The sequence below is a fragment of the Littorina saxatilis genome, linkage group LG16 (genome assembly GCF_037325665.1).
Source record: "Littorina saxatilis isolate snail1 linkage group LG16, US_GU_Lsax_2.0, whole genome shotgun sequence".
Taxonomy (NCBI): domain Eukaryota; kingdom Metazoa; phylum Mollusca; class Gastropoda; order Littorinimorpha; family Littorinidae; genus Littorina; species Littorina saxatilis.
In genome coordinates, this window is record NC_090260.1 from 6,252,763 (window position 1) to 6,272,717 (window position 19,955).

At 45.7% G+C, this 19,955-nt stretch overlaps 2 protein-coding genes across 2 annotated transcripts in view; both read right to left on the minus strand.

Annotated features, from left to right (window-relative positions):
* Positions 1-19,955, minus strand: part of LOC138949825 (uncharacterized) — a 484,249-nt gene that overhangs the window by 353,265 nt on the left and 111,029 nt on the right. The window lies entirely within an intron of this gene.
* The window catches only part of LOC138950251 (uncharacterized), a 273,339-nt gene that overhangs the window by 233,082 nt on the left and 20,302 nt on the right, over positions 1-19,955 (minus strand). Inside the window, exon 4 of the mRNA XM_070321986.1 lies at positions 3,064-3,266. Coding sequence (XP_070178087.1) covers positions 3,064-3,266 — 203 coding nt within the window. The remainder of the gene's footprint in view (positions 1-3,063; positions 3,267-19,955) is intronic.

Sequence of the window (19,955 nt, forward strand, 5' to 3'; positions counted from 1 at the left end):
AGTCGCATTATACTTGTTCGAGTCTAAATATCGGACCCTATTGCTACGCTGAAAACACAATAGCGTTTATATAGCTATTCTGACATTAAATTCGGTGTTAGAATCATGTTTTTGTCAGCGACAAGTACCAGAATGGTCCATGTCGTTGATTGCAGACGACGGTTCCCTTTCCGCATGAAGCCACGGAAATAACCGAACATTGAAAAACCCACGGACATGTATTACGGAGAAAACTCGAGATAACCGGATGCTTAGCATTACGTCAATAGGTAAAAGGAATCATATGACGTCATGACGTATCATGCTTGCCTACGTAGATTGTATGTTCGAAAGTCTTACTTCTGTTGGGAATTCGCGTGGTGAAGACAGCGGTAAATCTGTAGATGATAAGAGAACAAGGATTGTCTCAGAAGAAACGACGAAATGTTTCAGACCGGTAACTTCATTTCCTCATTGCACTATACAATGGACGTTCTATGTGACAGGAGAGTTTGCTGATTTTGTGTTAAACATTGGAGAGATCGTCTGCTAGAATCCGAGATAGGTCGCTTCAGATTGCAGCTTCTGGAAATTTGCAAGGTTTGTTGCCTGTTAAAGAACTGGATTTTACACGTAATGTAGGGCCTATGTCATGTACAGTAAGCAACAACAAAAACACACACAAAGCAAATGGCATCGTCTGTCGACTAGTCACAGAGTGACAGAAACAAACCTGGCGAGGTATGCGTGTACTTTATACACGTGGAAGAAACCGGAACCACGCGTCTTTGTTATTGCCGATATCGTTTGGATATCGGCAAAAATGGCCAACTTTTGTATCGTTATGCTTTGATGATCGGAAAAGGGATGTGTGAGACCATCCAATCACAGCCCCCGAATTCCCCCACGTGTCCATCAGAATAGCTATATACACTGATAAACCGTCGTCTGCTACGACCCTTGCGTGACCCTGCTTCCGGGCTTTTCTTTTTTCAAACTTTCACAACTTCGAATTGTACTGATCTTGTCTTGATGAAAAAAGAATTCTTTTGTAAGAATGTTTGTGTAACAAGCTGTCAATTTATTATTTAGATTTTAAAAGTTAGGTCTAGCGCAAAAACGTACCACGGTCCAAAAACATTCTGATAATCATCGATCCACGGCTATTGCCAGTTTACATCGATAGAATGAGACCCGAAGGGAAGTAACTCATTTTTTACCTGAGTTCAGGATGGGTCCAAAAAGTGTTCGAGACAATCTGCAAAATTAATTCTTTAAAAATTGCTCGCTCTTTACGTAGGGCACCTAGGATGTTCCCGTTTGGTGAGCGTTCACATGGAAGGGTGTTTGTACTGTGTGTAAAAGCCTGACAGTATCTGTGATGGTTTACGGGAGGCTTACTGTCCGGGCGTGATTTCCGGTATTGAATATTCATAACAGCCGTCCAGCACCAAAACGAGGCGCCATTGTTGTAGAAGAACAAGTCCACGAACATAAATTCTTTGAACATTTCTCACGCTCGACAGAAAGCAGCCAGGATGTTCCCGTTCGGTGAGCGTTCAAATGGAAATATGCTTGTACTGTATGTAGACGCTCGGGGAGCTCTGTGATGGTTTACGGGAGGCTTACTGTGCCTTTAAGGTATTCGTAGCGCTCGCAAGGCATTCGCAATGATCGGTACACATTCGCAAGCACTCGCAACCATTCGTAAGACATTAGCAAGAAATGTGTATATGAACATTGTATTCGGCACCAAAAAAAAGAGACGAATGGACAGGAACAATATCGACCATTCGAAGCCCTACGAATCCTTGCGAATGTCTTACGAATCGTTGCGAGTGCTTGCGAATGTCTACCGATCATTGTAAATGCATACGAATCCATATTTGCAAGAGTATTCGGCACAATGTAAGACAGGCATAACAAATGTTTGCGAATGCCTTGCGAGCGTTACAAATACATTGCGATGATTACGAATGTTCGCAAGGATATTCGGCACAATGTAAGACAGGCATAACGAATGGTTGCGAATGCCTTGCGAGCGTTACGAATACATTGCGATGATTACGAATGTCTTGCGAATACTTACGAGTACGTTGCAAAAAAGTGAAGAATATGACTTCCTTGCGAATATTAGGAACATGATGGTTTCTATCTTCGAAACAAAAGACAAATGGTTTTTGAGTGGTTAAGAACATTTACGAATGTCTTGCGACCAAGTCCCGATCATTGCGAATTATTGCAAAATTCTATTCGCAAGGGCAATTCGGCACACGTGTAGCATGACGAACACAGAGCGACTTAGATAGGGCAAGGCCAATTGGATGGCTGCAAGATGTTGCTGCTGCCAGGCATGGGGCTCGGAGTGTTACTGTGTCTCACTCCAACATCATCAATTTAAGGTAGAGCTTTAAGCAATTGGAAGAGCGCAGTAACGACAATGTCATGGTCGGCCCGCACTCACCACACCAGTGAGGGCAATGTCATGGTCGGCCCGCACTCACCACACCAGTGAGGGCAATGTCATGGTCGGCCCGCACTCATCACACCAGTGAGGGCAATGTCATGGTCGGCCCGCACTCACCACACCAGTGAGGGCAATGTCATGGTCGGCCCGCACTCACCACACTCAATTGCTATGGTTGCTCTGGTTGCTGGCCAACAGCTTGCCGGGTGATGACGTCATCGGTGAACGAACACAGTGCTCAGACAGATCCAGCGAATCAACACAGGAACAATTGACCATTCCCAACAGAATTTACACATATTTTCAAACACAAACATATTCCGTCATCACATTACCCATTCAAAAGATAGATATGGCACATTGCCATCATCATCACACATATCATTACAATCATTATCACACATATCATTACAATCATCATCACACATATTATTACAATCATTACCAAACATATATATGTAAAAAGACACAGACTGACATACTTAAAAACAGACGCACACACAAATAGACGCACAGAAAGACAGACATGAACACATACACACCCACACCCACACACACGCACACACAAACACACACACACACACACACACACACACACACACACACACACATACTACCTTTCAGACTCTGGGTGGGATCCTGTGCTGTGACTGGTGCTGGTGGCGACACCTGCCTGTGCTCCTGTCAGTGGCGATGACAAGAGTGGGCGTGGCGATGTGCTGACTGACAGACTCACGTGTGAGGGCGGGGCTGGAGAGACAGCCTGGTTCCCCGGTGACCCAGAGGTTCTGCACGGCGGAGCACATTCCACTGCCGGTCCCTGTGTGATGTGCATGATATTACCGTCACTTCTGTCACAGCGCTGTATATATGTATGATGTGCATGATATTACCGTCACTTCCGTCACAGCGCTGTTTATATGTATGATGTGAATGATATTACCGTCACTACTATCACAGCGCTGTTCATATGTGTGATGTGAATGATATTACCGTCACTACTATCACAGCGCTGTTCATATGTGTGATGTGAATGATATTACCGTCACTACTATCACAGCGCTGTTCATATGTATGATGTGAATGATATTACCGTCACTACTATCACAGCGCTGTTCATATGTGTGATGTGAATGATATTACCGTCACTACTATCACAGCGCTGTTCATATGTGTGATGTGAATGATATTACCGTCACTACTATCACAGCGCTGTTCATATGTGTGATGTGAATGATATTACCGTCACTACTATCACAGCGCTGTTCGTATGTGTGATGTGAATGATATTACCGTCACTTCTATCACAGCGCTGTTCATATGTGTGATGTGAATGATATTACCGTCACTACTATCACAGCGCTGTTCATATGTGTGATGTGAATGATATTACCGTCACTACTATCACAGCGCTGTTCATATGTGTGATGTGAATGATATTACCGTCACTACTATTACAGCGCTGTTCATATGTGTGATGTGAATGATATTACCGTTACTTCTGTCACAGCGCTGTGCATATGTGTGAAGTGAATGATATTATCGTCACTTCTGTCACAGCGCTGCGCATATGTGTGATGTGAATGATATTATCGTCACTTCTGTCACAGCGCTGTGCATATGTGTGATGTGAATGATATTACCGTTACTTCTGTCACAGCGCTGTGCATATGTGTGATGTGAATGATATTACCGTTACTTCTGTCACAGCGCTGTTCATATGTGTGATGTGGCTGTTCGTATGTGTGATGTGAATGATATTACCGTCACTTCTATCACAGCGCTGTTCATATGTGTGATGTGAATGATATTACCGTCACTACTATCACAGCGCTGTTCATATGTGTGATGTGAATGATATTACCGTCACTTCTATCACAGCGCTGTGCATATGTGTGATGTGAATGATATTACCGTTACTTCTGTCACAGCGCTGTGCATATGTGTGATGTGAATGATATTACCGTTACTTCTGTCACAGCGCTGTGCATATATATGATGTGCATGATATTATCGTCACTCCTGTCATGGGCTGCGCACAATCTGCTAAACTAGCTAAACTGAGCAAACAAATTATTGCACCCATTTTCGTACCCCAACTTAAACATTAATTCCCGTGTCATTTCATTCAACTTGTATCTGCCATTAAAGGCCTACTTGATAGACCTAACGATCCCCATGGAGGTGGTGCAATATACGTTAAGAATAACCTCTATTATAAACACCTCCCAGATCTGAATGTCGACAATTTAGAAGCTGTTTGGGTTGAAATTAAAATCGACCAAGAAAGTCTTCTCATCGGTTCTTTTTATCGCCCACCTAACGTAACCGTACCGTACTGGGACCTTATTAAAGAAAGCATTCAACTTGCGAACGATACCATGAAAAAGTTCATTGTCCTTGGCGACTTTCACTGCGACATGTTCAACGTGCCAACACCGCACCTAGTAGACATTCTACATTTATTCCAATTGCATCAGATTGTGAACATGCCAACTAGAATTACGAACAACAGTATTACCTGTCTGGACCTGATTTTAACTCAAACACTCCATTTGGTAAAGAGCGTCGACGTACTGGCACCCATATGCAGTGACCATAGCGTACCATGTGTTATTATTTATAATACAGCAAAGACCCAGCAACCATTTAAAAGAACTATATATAATTATGACAGATTAAACGTACAACATTTTTGTGCAGATTTATCAGATGTAAATTGGAATGAAATTATCGGAAGCAACTCTATCGACGATTGCGCCGATATCTTTTCAGTTACTCTTATGAACATCGCCAAACAGCATATGCCTGTCCGAACGATAACAGTTAGCCCTAAAGACGCGCCGTGGATAAACGCTGACACTTTGTCACATAAATACACGAAACCGGATTCATGCCAAAGCAAAGAGAACAAACTTACCAGAAGATTGGCAATTATTTCGCGAGGTACGAAATTACGTAACCGACAAGAAAAGAGAACGGATAACAGACTATTACAATGAAATGGATTCGAAAATATGTAACTCAGACAATATAAATAAAACAGATTGGTGGAAAATTGTGAAAAGGTTTATGGACAAGAAAGGAATTGGTTCTGATGAAATAGCACCTATTGAGCATAACGATAACATTTATTATGACAAAGAAGGAAAGGCGAACGTTGTTAACGACTTTTTTGTACAGCAGGCCACTCTGGATAATGTAAATGATGACCTGCCGATTGTTCCTTTCCTTGATTGTGAATTGAGCAGTTAAATCTGTCCGTCGAAGAGGTGATTAACATTATAAAAAGTCTTGATATTAGTAAAGCATGCGGCCCAGATCACGTACATAATAGGCTACTTAAAGCAGCAATCAGTATTATTTCACAACCGCTTACAGCGCTGTTTAATAGTTGCCTGAACGAAGGACAACACCTTTTGTTATGGAAATATGCACATGTTACTCCGATATTTAAAAAATGATCCAAAATGAGTTGTTTGAATTATAGACCTATATCATTGTTAATGTAAAGCCGAGCGGTCTTAGCTTCACATTAACTCTAACTGTCTGTGTCTGTGTCTTAGATGTTATTCGTGTTTGAAGGTCATTTGTCAGGATGGCAATCACACGACAGGACAAACAGACACACAGAATATAAACTCAAGAAGAGGCAGGTAAAGTTCAAAATTGTATTGCATCAAAACAAATCATAAAAACAACTCAATACAAGGCGTTGGTTCTTTTCAGAAAATATATCTGTACATTGGTTCACTCTATTCCTGTAATTTTCCTACTCCTTACAAAAATATTCTAAGTCCAAAAATGGCTGAAAATTTGGGCATGACCCGTAGGTACCTTTAGCAAAATACGCTACTGAAAGCAATATCCTATGTCCTGAAATGGCTGAAAATTTGGGCAGAGGTTCGGGGCCTGGATAAAAATAAAGTAAAAGAGTAAAGCGACACCACTTTACTCGCCGTGTGGTAACCTGGGACTGCGGAACGTTTGTTTTTAACCCTGTCAGTTCAGTCTACAGGGCGGAGTTCGGTATACCATTTAGACACTTAAGCCAGGTTGGTTGCCAAAACTCCGGAGGACAGTTTAGAGATAACAACAAATACTTTGTACTAGGTTGGGAACCTCCCACAACCGTTCGGTACTAAGGTTGCCTCCCACAACCTTTTCCACAGGCACAGAAGCAATGCTGTAACTCTAAGTGGGAAGTCCGGTATACCATTTAGACACTTAAGCCAGGTTGGTTGCCAAGACTCCCCCGAACCTTGAAAACTAACAGCTTATATACCTTCCATGACTGTCCCTGACGTCACAGCTAAGGAACCAATGAAAACGTCGCACTGGGATCACATAACAAAATGGGGAGGGAGGGGGGAGAGTTTCGAGGCTGCTATCAGCCTCCATACAAGCTACAGTTAAAACCCCTCAAACATACACAAAAACTCCTGTACTAAGAAAACTACATCAAAAACGCTATAAAGATATACATCAATAAAATAGAGATTCTACGACGCATCATTTGATACCAAACACTCATTGGTTATCAACACTGTGAACAAAGTGCAAAACCTCTGACTATTATCTCGCAAAATAGTCATGTCACACCAAAAATGTATGCAGTTACAAGTTAACCACAGTCAAACACAGTGTATATTCAACAGGCTTCTCATATGTAGATGATAAACATAAAATCTACATTCTACTAAACAAATGAATACAGACTACATGTTTATATTGAATACATGGGTAAAAGAAAGAATGATATACATGTAAAAGCTACATAAAAGACGAAAGAGAGAGAGAGAGAGAGAGAGAGAGAGAGAGAGAGAGAGAGAGAGAGAGAGAGAGAGAGAGAGAGAGAGAGAGAGAGAGAGAGAGAAAGAAAGAGAGAGAGAGAGTGTGTGTGTGTGTGTGTGTTCGTCTGTGTGTACCAAGTATTATTCAACATGGAAGTAAAGAATCAGATCAAGCTGGAAAGGAGGGTTGGGGGGGGGGGGGGGGAAAGGTGAGAGTTGGATGTCGAAAAACAATGCTTTCACGGGCGGTCCACGTGCTCAAAATTAAGCCGTAGCGAGTTAGTGACCTAGGGTTCATATCCCGTCAGTCAAGCCGGCGCCATCGTGTCAAAACCAATTAACCAATTAATTCTACCGCAAGAGAACAATAGAAAAGTACTATATCATCCTTATCTCCGAACAATTTACTAGGGGAAAGAACAAATATGATTTTAGAGTGTGAATCTTAATTCCACACCGTTTCGATACTAACCTAGATAATATATTCTGCTCTCTACACTTTCTCTTCTTCCTCACTCTATAAACTTTAAGAAGAAAATTGCATATGGAGAAAAGACAAAAAAAATATTCATGTAGTCGCTTTTCTCCACAATGCCCCCCTCCACAAAAACAGTTTGCCCTCAAACTGAAAATGACCGAGGGTATTAAAACTTCTTAAAGCAAAAGCAAACACTAGAAGTACTCATCCTTTTACAAAAAGCAAAAAATCATATTTACAGAAAACCAGTGAAACACCGATACCTCTCTTTCTTTTGCTTCTGACACCAAATGTAAAAAACGAGCGGAAGGATAAGATTTGCGTTAGAAACACCATTAGTAACGCCGAACCAACAACCTCTGTTTGTTCTTATTGGATTCCAACTCAAAAATAGTGAATTTGGCCCAAACCAAATAAAAGCACCTCTCTCAGCTTCTCAGTTCTATTATCATTATAAATTGCAAGCAGAAAAAGAAAAAAATATATTGTTACAAAAAATATTGAAATAATGCGATTATTGCTTCTTACGCCGACACCAAAAGGAGGGAAATTAAAAAAAACCGTCGAAATAATTTGTTTCTTCGCGACCTTCCCAATGAAATAAGTGATGTATTTTATAGGTTACAGTAAAAACAACGAAAACAAAAAAACTGTTATAGTGACACAAAATTGTTATAAAAGAACGTTTTTTTTTTTTGTTTTTTTTTGTTTTTTTTTGTTATAAAAGAACGTTAGACTTTCCACTCTAGTCTTCTGTTCCATTTAAAAAAAAAAAAACCACACACCGATTTACTTCGCCATGGTTACTCAGCATTTTAATCAAAAACATGTGTAAACAAAATTCCTAACAACATTCAAAAGAAATAACAACCAACAAAACCAGTTTTCTCAAACGTATTCATGTTCGCCATTTCAGCAAGTACGAGAAACCTTTAACAAAATAAAAAGACAAAATGTATACTTTTACCAGTCGTAAGTGTACATGAACACCGCATCTGTTGTCCGTCTCCATCGTAGCAGTCTTTGAATCGCACACACACAACGCGGTAACTCCTCTAACATCTGTCTTTCTCCTTCTTTTGAAAACAATCTATTGACTCTTGAAATCGATTAAAGCAACGTCTTTGGCGCTTAAAATAATAAAACCTTCGATCGTTGACCTCATCGCTGTTGGAGTTGTGGCGACATCACTGATGCGGCGTTGACGACGATGATGTTACGTCGCTCTGACGTCATCTCGTCACAGCATCGGCGTCGACATCGGCTGGCGCGTCCTCGCGGCGCCAGACAGCTCCCTCCGTCACAGCAACGACATCAACATCGGCTGGCGCGTCCTCGCGGCGCCAGACAGCTTCCTCCGTCACAGCAACGACATCAACATCGGCTGGCGCGTCCTCGCGGTGCCAGACAGCTTCCACTGTCGTTTCTGTCACCGCAAAAGCGTCGACTTCGGTGAAACATCCGCCCCCGGACGACCCCCAGCTGGCGCATCGTTTAACGCTGAGACGCAGCTGGCATCCCAGGTCGACCGCAGTGTCTTCACCGGGACAGAGGTAGTCGAGTGTCGTTGACTGCCACCGTAGATTCTGATAATGATTTTTGAAGAGATTTGAGGTTCTGTGTTCTTTTCTTTGACAACCTTCTCGGTCCCTGCAATACGTTCATGGATTGGTGACCGATGCGTGTCTTCGGGACCCCTCGTTGTAATCTAAGTCCCCTTCCGAGAAGTCCATCTCTCAGGCTCCCTCGCTGCTGGATGCACTTAGCTCTCCAGTTGATCAGCCCCCCCGACCTATGTGGCCGCATAGGTCCAGCACACGCCGCTCAAACCGCTCTTTCGGTTATGCTTGCCTTGCCTGTCCTCTGGTAGGTCTTCTGTACCATACCCTCCAGTGCCACCTAATGTGACACCAGGTCAAGACGGTTCCCAATCCAAATTCCCCGCAGGTTGTAGGACTACACCCATGGCAGAGTGTATATGACTCTTCTGTAGTAAGTTGTTGCAACAAGAAAAAACCCAAATGTTTCATCAGCTCCGGCCGGACGCTGCTGACTCATCGTGAACCCCTCAATCTCCTCTAATGGTCAAATCTCAGTCTATCAGGCGGACGACGAGTCCTGCTGGTTCGCCGTAGCTTCGTTGTCGCCCCTGTTGTCATCTGCATCTCTCTGTGACTGTTGTCTGTCTCGACACTCGTCATTTCCTGATCCATCCCCACATCAGGCTCTGTCTGGGTCCCCTTTTGATTCTCCACATCATTGCAGATCCAGCTTATGGGCGGGTTCTCTGTGTAGAACGGCTTCAAGTGGTCAACATGCACGACGAGAGATGTGGCGTCCTTGCTTGACTGAATCTCATAGTTGACCTCACTTGTCTTGCCCAGCACCAGGTAGGGACCGACATATCTTGAGTTCAGTTTGTTTTTATTCAGATTTGGGGGATAAAATCTGAGCACCCATTGACCTCTCTCAAAAAGTCTCTCCCTTGCGCCTTTGTCATAGTTCCTTTTCTGCCTCTCTGCCGCTTTTTGAAGATGTTCTCGGGCAAAGTCGAAGCTGGCCGCCGTCGTTTGTCTCACCCATTCGACATACTCAACAGGACAAAGATGAGTTGGAGTGGCTGGCTCTGTCCCGTACATGAGGTCGATAGGCAGGGTGATCTCACGACCCATCATCAGCAGGTTCGGGCTGCAGCCTGTACTGTCGTGCCTCGTGGAGTTGTAAGAGCAAAGAATGTAAGGCAAGTGATGGTCCCAGTCTTCCTTGTGATCATCGCAAAACTTTGACAGCATATCTATCAGCGTACGGTTGAGTCTTTCAACCTGACCGTCAGACTGTGGGCGATATGGTGATGTCCTCGTTTTCTTCGCCTCCAGCAGGTCGCACAATCGCAGAAACAGTTCTGATTGGAATTCGGGCCCCTGGTCGGTGTGGATGACTCTAGGTATGCCGAATATCAAGAAGAATCGCGTGACCAAGACATCGGCTACCGTGTAGGCCTGGTGGTCGGCCAGAGCATAAGCTTGACTCCACTTGGTGAAGTAATCACTGACCACCAGCACACATGTGTTACCGTTCTCCGTAGTCGTTGGGAAGCTGAGGATGTCCATGGCAATGCGACCAAAAGGTTCAGCTGCAATGTCTTGTTGAAGAGGGGTTCTGGCTGGTCCACTTCTTTGCTTTCGAAACTGGCATTGTTCGCAAACTTGGCACCACCTTTCAATGTCGTTTTTTTGTTGTGGCCACCAGAAGCGATGCTGAACGAGGGCAGCTGTCCTCTTGATTCCCTGATGTCCTCCCAGTCTGGTATGATGAAGCTGATCGAAGACCTTGCGTCTGATTTCGTGTGGCGCTAACACTTGATACTGACGAACTGGATGTGACGCTGACGGCAGCCATCGTACCAGCAACCCGTCTTTTATGTCGAGCCGCGCCCACTGCGTCCAGTAGATGCGCATCTCGGCCGCCTGGTTCTTCACAGCGGCCCATGGTGGTCGTCGGCCGGCCGTCTTCCAGGTTTTGACCGTTTTCATAACTTCGTCTTCATCCTGCATTCCGCAGAGCTCAGCCTCCGTCACGGTCTGTAGCCAGCAATCATTTCGGTCTGCAGGCTTCTCCCGCTGTTGGTCACGTGCCCCTTTTCTGTTGCCTGAAGGTTGTCTGACGTCATGCACTGCCCGCAGAAACGCCGTCTGTTCTTCCTGCCTTTCCTTTCTCTCGCAATGGTTGCAGTCTTCCTGGTGACACGGGCGTCGAGACAGGGCATCTGCGTTGGTGTGCTTCTTGCCTGGTCTGTGTTCAATGTTGAAGTCATAGGTGCCCAGCAGCTCTAGCCATCGGGCAAGCTGTCCCTCTGGGTTCTTGAACGACAACAGCCATCTCAAAGCGCCATGATCTGTCCTAACTTTGAAATGCGCCCCGTACAGAAAATGGTGACAGTGTTTTACTGAGTCCACCACCGCCAACAGCTCCCGTCTTGTTACGCAGTAATTCTTTTCCTGCGCCGATAGCCCTCGGCTATAGAACAAGATCACTTTTTCTTCGCCGTCTTGGACCTGTGATAGGACAGCGCCGATCGCTGCGCCTGACGCGTCTGTGTCGATGACAAAAAGCCCTTCTTCTTTGGGGTATGCCAGTATCGGAGCTGTAGTTAAAGCTTGTACCAGAGTGTCTTTCGCCGTTTGACACTCTTCTGTCCACTGGAAAGTAGCTTTCTTTTCTGTCAGTCGATGAAGAGGCCTCGCGATGTCAGCAAAACCGCGGACGAATCTTCGGTAATAGCTGCAAAGCCCCAGGAAGCTTCTGACGTCTGTCACCGTCTTAGGAGTCGGCCAATTCTGTACGGCTTCTGTTTTTTTCAGATCCGTCTTCACGCCTTCGTTGGAGACAACATGCCCCAAAAATTCGACCTCCTTCCTGAAGAGACGACATTTTTTCGGCGACAGCTTTAGCCCAACGTCTTGTAGTCGGTTGAGGACCTTCTGCAGGTTGTCCAAGTGACCTTGGAAGTCTCGAGCATGGACTATCAGATCGTCTAAGTAGATGAGCACAGCTACTTGGTCCAAGCCCTTGAAAACCATTTCCATTAACCGCTGGAATGTGGCTCCAGAATTCGACAAACCCATGGGAAGCACGGTGAACTGCCACAGCCCTCCATGGGTGACGAAGGCCGTCTTCTCTGAGTTCTCCGGATCCATCTCCACCTGCCAGTAGCCGCTTGCCAGATCGAGAGTAGAGAACCAACAGGAACCTTCAAGAGCGTCCAGGGTATCGTCGATCCGCGGCAACGGAAAAGAGTCTTTTCTCGTGACTGCGTTGAGACGTCTGTAATCTATGCAAAACCGCAGGGAACCGTCCTTCTTTCCAACCAGGACCACAGGTGATGCCCAAGGGCTGCAAGACGGTTCGATGACTCCCAGTCTCAGCATTCTCTTGATCTCTTCTTCTGCGGCAGCTTTCTTGGCCCGCGGGAATCGACGGGGTGCCTGCTTGATTGGTGCAGCCTCGCCCGTGAAGATCCGGTGTCTAACAAGGCCTGTCCTCCCTAAATCTTCTTTATTCTCAACGAAGGCTTTCGTGTTGTCCTGCAAAAACCGCAGTAGTTTCGCTTCTTGCTCCGCATTTATCTCCCCCGTGCTGTCTTTGAATAACGTTTGTAGTGCTGGCGACAGATCTGTAACGTCACTCGAGGGAGGCTGGACGGATACACTCCGCAAATATGCAGGTACAGGGCTCCGTTTTTGCTCGGTTCCATCACGTTCAGGGCCGTCTCGCACACCCCAAGCGTCGTGCCCTTCCTCAGCAGCTGGTCTTCGTGAGAAAGGTTGGCAACGCGGATTGGAACGCGTTCTCCCCATGGCACCAGCGACCTGGCAATCAGCAGTCCCTGGCGAAAAGCCAGGCCTCTGTCGGCCTCCAGAATCAAAGGTTCGTCGCTCGGGTCTGTCTTACAATCGCCCTCCACGATCATTTCTGTCCCCGCCGGCACCATTACGTCTTCGGCTGCTTGGATTTTGCAGACTGCATCATGATATTGGTCCCACTCGTCATCCGTCGTATCGATTGCTAGTTCGATGTTTTTCTTCCTGGCGTCGAGGATACAGTTGAAGCGGGTGAGGAAGTCATACCCGATGATCAATTGTACGTTCATTGGAGCCACCATGAACCTGTGGATGACGATGTGGCTCTCTGCGACTTTAATTTTGAAGTCTGCTTGACCCCTCACTGAGACAAGTTGCCCGTTTGCTACAGTCAGGTGCAGTTGGACTGGTCGAAGACTTGGCTTGTTGTTCTCTGGTAGCCGGTCATAGACGTCTGGATGCATGATGGATATCGAGGCACCCGTATCTATTAGTGCAATTAACTTGTCTTGTCCTATTTCTACTGCTACATATGGTCCGCCCTTCTCCTTTTGGTCGAATGTTTCAGTGTCAGGTCGTTCGTCTTCTTCTTCTTCTCCAGCCGACACGTGACCTCCGGTGTCGACTACTGCTCGTTTCCCGACTTCCGGTTACGTCCCTGGGCCTGCGGTTGTGTTCTCCTCAGTCCTTCGATCCGTTCGGCACAATTCTCGATCAGGTGCAGAGGGCTGTTACAGAAATAGCATTTGCGTCTGTTGTCTTTGTCTTTCGTAGTATTATCCTTGGCGTTTGTCTTCTCTTGTACAAGATAGAGCTCTGGTTCGTCTTTTGCTCGCCGTCTGGACCGAGCTTTCTTGAATGACTCAAACTGAGTCGCCAGAGTGACCGCCTCTTCTACCGTAGTCGGCCTTCCTTGAAGAACGGCCCACTCCATGTCGCCGTCGGCCAAGCTATCCAGAAAGCTTGTCACAGTCAACTGTTCCCAGAGCTCGCCTCTGGCAGTGGGGTAAGCTCTCCTGGTCATCCCCTTCAGGTCCAGGGCTAACGCCGACAAGGACTCGCCTCTTTTGCGGGTTCTGTTGCGGAGCGACGCTCTATGCATCTCTGTCTGATGACGTGGTTCAAATCTTGATTCGAGTGCGTCGACCAGAGCTCTGTAGTCTCCCCTCATGTCAGGGTCAAGTAGCGTCAACACGGAAACGGCTTGGTCCCTGAGAGATGCAGCCATCTCCATCGCACATCTTCCTTGCGACCAACCGTTCATTTTTGCCACGATCTCAAATTGGACCCGGAAGTCCCCGAAGCTTGACTTTCCGTCGAAGTTAGGTGGTTTTCTGTTGGTGGCTCGCTCCACCGGAGCTGTCTCCCGCAGATGATGTGGGTAGCCAAGATTCTGGCCACCCCAATCCCTCGTTGGTCGATCGATGTAATGACGTGTCGGCGAAGCCCAATGACGTGAAGAAACGTCTTCGCGGGGGCGATCAGGGCCTGGGCTCCTAGTCTCCCGCCTTGTGGGCGAAGCGAAACGATGAAGTGATTCCCCCTGGCGTTGAGGAGAATCATAGTCAAGGAGCTCGCTTCCCCGTGCCCGTATCGGTGAAAGGAGACGATGAGACGGACGGTCCTCTCCATCCGTCGGTGAGATGTGTAGTCTGTCCAGTTGTCCCGTCGGTAAAGCGAAGTGATGCGAAGAGCTGTCCCCTCGTCGAGAGAATGGGTAACCAGGGAGTTGGCCACCCTGTTCTCTCATCGGCGATCCTTGCCCAGTAGCTCCGGCGAGAAGCGTCTCGGCCTCCACCCAGTCATCGGCGAGGAGTCCCGTTCTGCTGCCCCAAGCGATCTCCTCGTCTCTGCGAGTCTGGTCGAACGCCCCGCCGTGACGATCATCCTTCGCCGAGGTAAGCGTCTGTTGTGGTACAGCCCTGCCAGTCAGTTCGATCCCGCTGTCCAACGGAGGCAGGCGACGACCCTTGTCGTCAGTACCGCCTGACGCCCGCAGGTCTTCTTGTGAACCAAGGTCAGACATCTTGCTTCGCAGCAGTCCAGAAAAATAAACAGTCACTGGCTAAGCGACTGAGAAAAATAAAATAAAAACAAAGGGATGGGAAGGGATCTTCTCTCTCTAAGTAAAAATAAATCAAAAGCTACCAAAACCTACAATAATAATAATAATAATAATAACGGGCATTTATAAAGCGCCTTATCAAAAGTTCAAAGCGCGGGACAACAATACATGTATACAAAAATCATACAATCACTGTCAGATTCAAACAACACATCATGCACATCTCACATCCCCAGACTCTATACTAAGGAACTATCCGTAGTGTTGTTGGAACAAGTGAGTTTTCAAATTGGACTTAAAAGATGAAATGGATGGAGAGTGACGTAATTGAAAGGGGAGTGAATTCCATAACTGAGGTCCATAATACGAAAACGTGCGGAAGCCATGAGCCTTGCGTTTAAAGCGACCTTGACAGAGAAGTCGAGCATCATCAGAAGAACGAAGGGTGCGAGAGGGAGTGTAGAGAGAGACCAGTTCAGAAAGATAGGCAGGTGCCGATTCAGAGATGATATTGTAGCAGAAGCATATTGTATCATGTTGTATACAAGATGATATTGTACAATGAACCAATCTTTATCCCACTTCTGACACCATTTGTAAAGCCGAGCGGTCTTAGCTTCACATTAACTCTAACTGTCTGTGTCTGTGTCTTAGATGTTATTCGTGTTTGAAGGTCATTTGTCAGGATGGCAATCACACGACAGGACAAACAGACACACAGAATATAAACTCAAGAAGAGGCAGGTAAAGTTCGAAATTGTATTGCATCAAAACAAATCATAAAAACAACTCAATACAAGGCGTTGGTTCTTTTCAGAAAATATATCTGTACATTGGTTCACTCTATTCCTGTAATTTTCCTACTCCTTACAAAAATATTCTAAGTCCAAAAATGGCTGAAAATTTGGGCATGACCCGTAGGTACCTTTAGCAAAATACGCTACTGAAAGCAATATCCTATGTCCTAAAATGGCTGAAAATTTGGGCAGAGGTTCGGGGCCTGGATAAAAATAAAGTAAAAGAGTAAAGCGACGCCACTTTACTCGCCGTGTGGTAACCTGGGACTGCGGAACGTTTGTTTTTAACCCTGTCAGTTCAGTCCACAGGGCGGAGTCCGGTATACCATTTAGACACTTAAGCCAGGTTGGTTGCCAAAACTCCGGAGGACAGTTTAGAGATAACAACAAATACTTTGTACTAGGTTGGGAACCTCCCACAACCGTTCGGTACTAAGGTTGCCTCCCACAACCTTTTCCACAGGCACAGAAGCAATGCTGTAACTCTAAGTGGGAAGTCCGGTATACCATTTAGACACTTAAGCCAGGTTGGTTGCCAAGACTCCCCCGAACCTTGAAAACTAACAGCTTATATACCTTCCATGACTGTCCCTGACGTCACAGCTAAGGAACCAATGAAAACGTCGCACTGGGATCACATAACAAAATGGGGAGGGAGGGGGGAGAGTTTCGAGGCTGCTATCAGCCTCCATACAAGCTACAGTTAAAACCCCTCAAACATACACAAAAACTCCTGTACTAAGAAAACTACATCAAAAACGCTATAAAGATATACATCAATAAAATAGAGATTCTACGACGCATCATTTGATACCAAACACTCATTGGTTATCAACACTGTGAACAAAGTGCAAAACCTCTGACTATTATCTCGCAAAATAGTCATGTCACACCAAAAATGTATGCAGTTACAAGTTAACCACAGTCAAACACAGTGTATATTCAACAGGCTTCTCATATGTAGATGATAAACATAAAATCTACATTCTACTAAACAAATGAATACAGACTACATGTTTATATTGAATACATGGGTAAAAGAAAGAATGATATACATGTAAAAGCTACATAAAAGACGAAAGAGAGAGAGAGAGAGAGAGAGAGAGAGAGAGAGAGAGAGAGAGAGAGAGAGAAGAAAGAGAAAGAGAAAAAGAAAGAGAGAGAGAGAGTGTGTGTGTGTGTGTGTGTTCGTCTGTGTGTACCAAGTATTATTCAACATGGAAGTAAAGAATCAGATCAAGCTGGAAAGGAGGGTTGGGGGGGGGGGGGGGGGGAAGGTGAGAGTTGGATGTCGAAAAACAATGCTTTCGCGGGCGATCCACGTGCTCAAAATTAAGCCGTAGCGAGTTAGTGACCTAGGGTTCATATCCCGTCAGTCAAGCCGGCGCCATCTTGTCAAAACCAATTAACCAATTAATTCTACCGCAAGAGAACAATAGAAAAGTACTATATCATCCTTATCTCCGAACAATTTACTAGGGGAAAGAACAAATATGATTTTAGAGTGTGAATCTTAATTCCACACCGTTTCGATACTAACCTAGATAATATATTCTGCTCTCTACACTTTCTCTTCTTCCTCACTCTATAAACTTTAAGAAGAAAATTGCATATGGAGAAAAGACAAAAAAAATATTCATGTAGTCGCTTTTCTCCACATTAAGCTGTGTGGGGAAAGTGTTTGAAAAGTGTGTCCACAACCATATTTTTAATTTTGTGAAGTTGAATAACATAATAAGTAAATAACGCCTGCGCAATCTGGTTCCATACCAGGTGACTCGACTGTAAACCAGTTACTCTGCACCTACAATGATCTATACTGTTCAAAAAAAGAAACGCATAGTTGCTACTTGCCAAATTTGTTTTATTTTTTTCGAAAAAATTAACAGAAAATCCAATATTTAGATTATTTGTTTGAAATTTGGTATGGACACAGTTGAATGCACACACAGTTCATTTGCATCTTCAAATCAATCAGTCAATCAATACGATTGGGTGCCGAGGCTGTCAAGTCAGTAGGGGGTGTGACTGCCTTGAGCAGCAACAACTGCCCGGCACCTTCTGGGCATGGACTGGATCAGATGCCGGATATCTTGCTGTGGGATGGTGTCCCACTCCTCCTGAAGTGCCTGCAATAGATCGCGGTGATTTGCCGGCGCTTCTTCTCGCCTGCGCACACGTCTGTCCAATTCATCCCAGAGGTGTTCTATCGGGTTCATGTCTGGCGACATGGATGGCCAGGGAAGCACCTGGACATGGTGGTCGGTGAGGAACTGGGTGGTGAGTCGTAATGTGTGCGGGCGAGCGTTGTCCTGCTGGAATATGGCATCCTGGTCAGCCAGAAGAGGAAGGGCGTGTGGGCGCAGAATTTCCTCCACGTATCGCTGGGCAGTTATGCGCCCTTGGACGTGCACCAGGGTGCTCCTTCCAGCGGTATTGATCGCCCCCCACACCATGACGCCTCCACCACCATGAACGGGTGCCTCATCTACACAGTTGGGCGCGTAACGTTCGTTTACTCTCCGGTAGACCCTCCTCCGACCATCATGTCGCTGGAGCAGGAAGTAGGACTCGTCGCTGAACCACACGTGTCTCCAGTGATTCCGGACGGTCCAGCGAAGGTGCTGGTTGCCCCACTGCACTCGTTTCTGGCGATGGCTGTGGGTGAGGACAGCTCCTCTGTGAGGTCTGCGAGCTCTCAAACCAGCTTCATGCAGGCGGTTCCGCACGGTCTGGTCCGATAATCGGTGTGGCCCGGGGAGAGCCTGGACAGAAGATGAGGCCGACAGGAAACGATTCCGGAGGTGGCGGAGCCGTATGAAGCGGTCGTGAGCAGCAGTTGTCGCCCTTGGTCTTCCCGCTCGTGGCAAGTCAGCAACGGAGCCAGTGGCTTAAAACCTCAACCACAGTCTACTGATGGTGCTCTGGGACACGTGGAAGTGCCTGGCGATTGCACTTTGACTTTGGCCTGCTTGTAAACGACCCAATGCAATTTGGCGGTCTTCTCTGCTCAATCGGGCCATCTTTCGTCGCTGAATTGTCGTCTGATTTCTTTGTGGCGAACAATCCGCTTTTATGGGTTTTGGAAGACATGGTGAGAGCTCAATATTCACCGAGTTTCACGAGATTACACTGAAGCATGACGAGTGGTCATGCCAAATGAGCAATTTTGACATTGTAGCCACTGATAACGCATGCGTCACGTGCAGAGCTCACTTGTGGCAATGGACGAAAGGTCGACGACCAGATAAACATTTTCTGCAGTTTGGTGGATATCCTTGTAGCCATATAACTAAATTAACCAAATATTACAAGCTATCCGTTTCTTTTTTTGAACAGTATATGTACAGCTGCTGAAAAGGGACTCCCAACACAAGCCATTTTTTGGCTCACGTAAGTGTAGCCTATGCGATCGTAACTTTGTCTGTCTGTGCGTGCGTGCGTGTGTGTGTATGTCTGTGGTAGAAACTTTAACATTTGACTAAACACCGAAATACTCATTTTACCTGGTTATGTTTCAAGCACCATCTTCAAACTATTGAAGTAATAATCAACATTTTGTCGGCATGTATGTAGTTAAAGTGTGTATCCACTTTTGAGGGGGTAAAAGCAGGTGACTGGTTTTTGTCGTGTGTGGTATGTAGACCAGGTCAGGGGTCAAGATTAGGTCAGGTCGCGTGTGATAACCCGACTTGTCAGTGCGGATATCGAAATAAAAATTAAACATTATCCCAGCGAAGCTGGAGGTATCCCGTGAACGCTATACTGTAATCGATTTGAGAAATGTGCACACCGAATAATACATGATAAAGAAGGATTCGTTGTGCCCGGCTACGTGCTACAGTTGGAGATGGAAGTTCACCAAAAATGGGGACCATACTAACAAAAATACGGTGGGTAAAATAGGCGCCCCCATTTTTTCAGCAAACGCCACCCCAGGCCGCTTTGGACGGGTAGAAATTCCGTAGTTTCCAAGTCTATAGATAAAGCTCGCGTAAGAAGAATACGTCACGGTC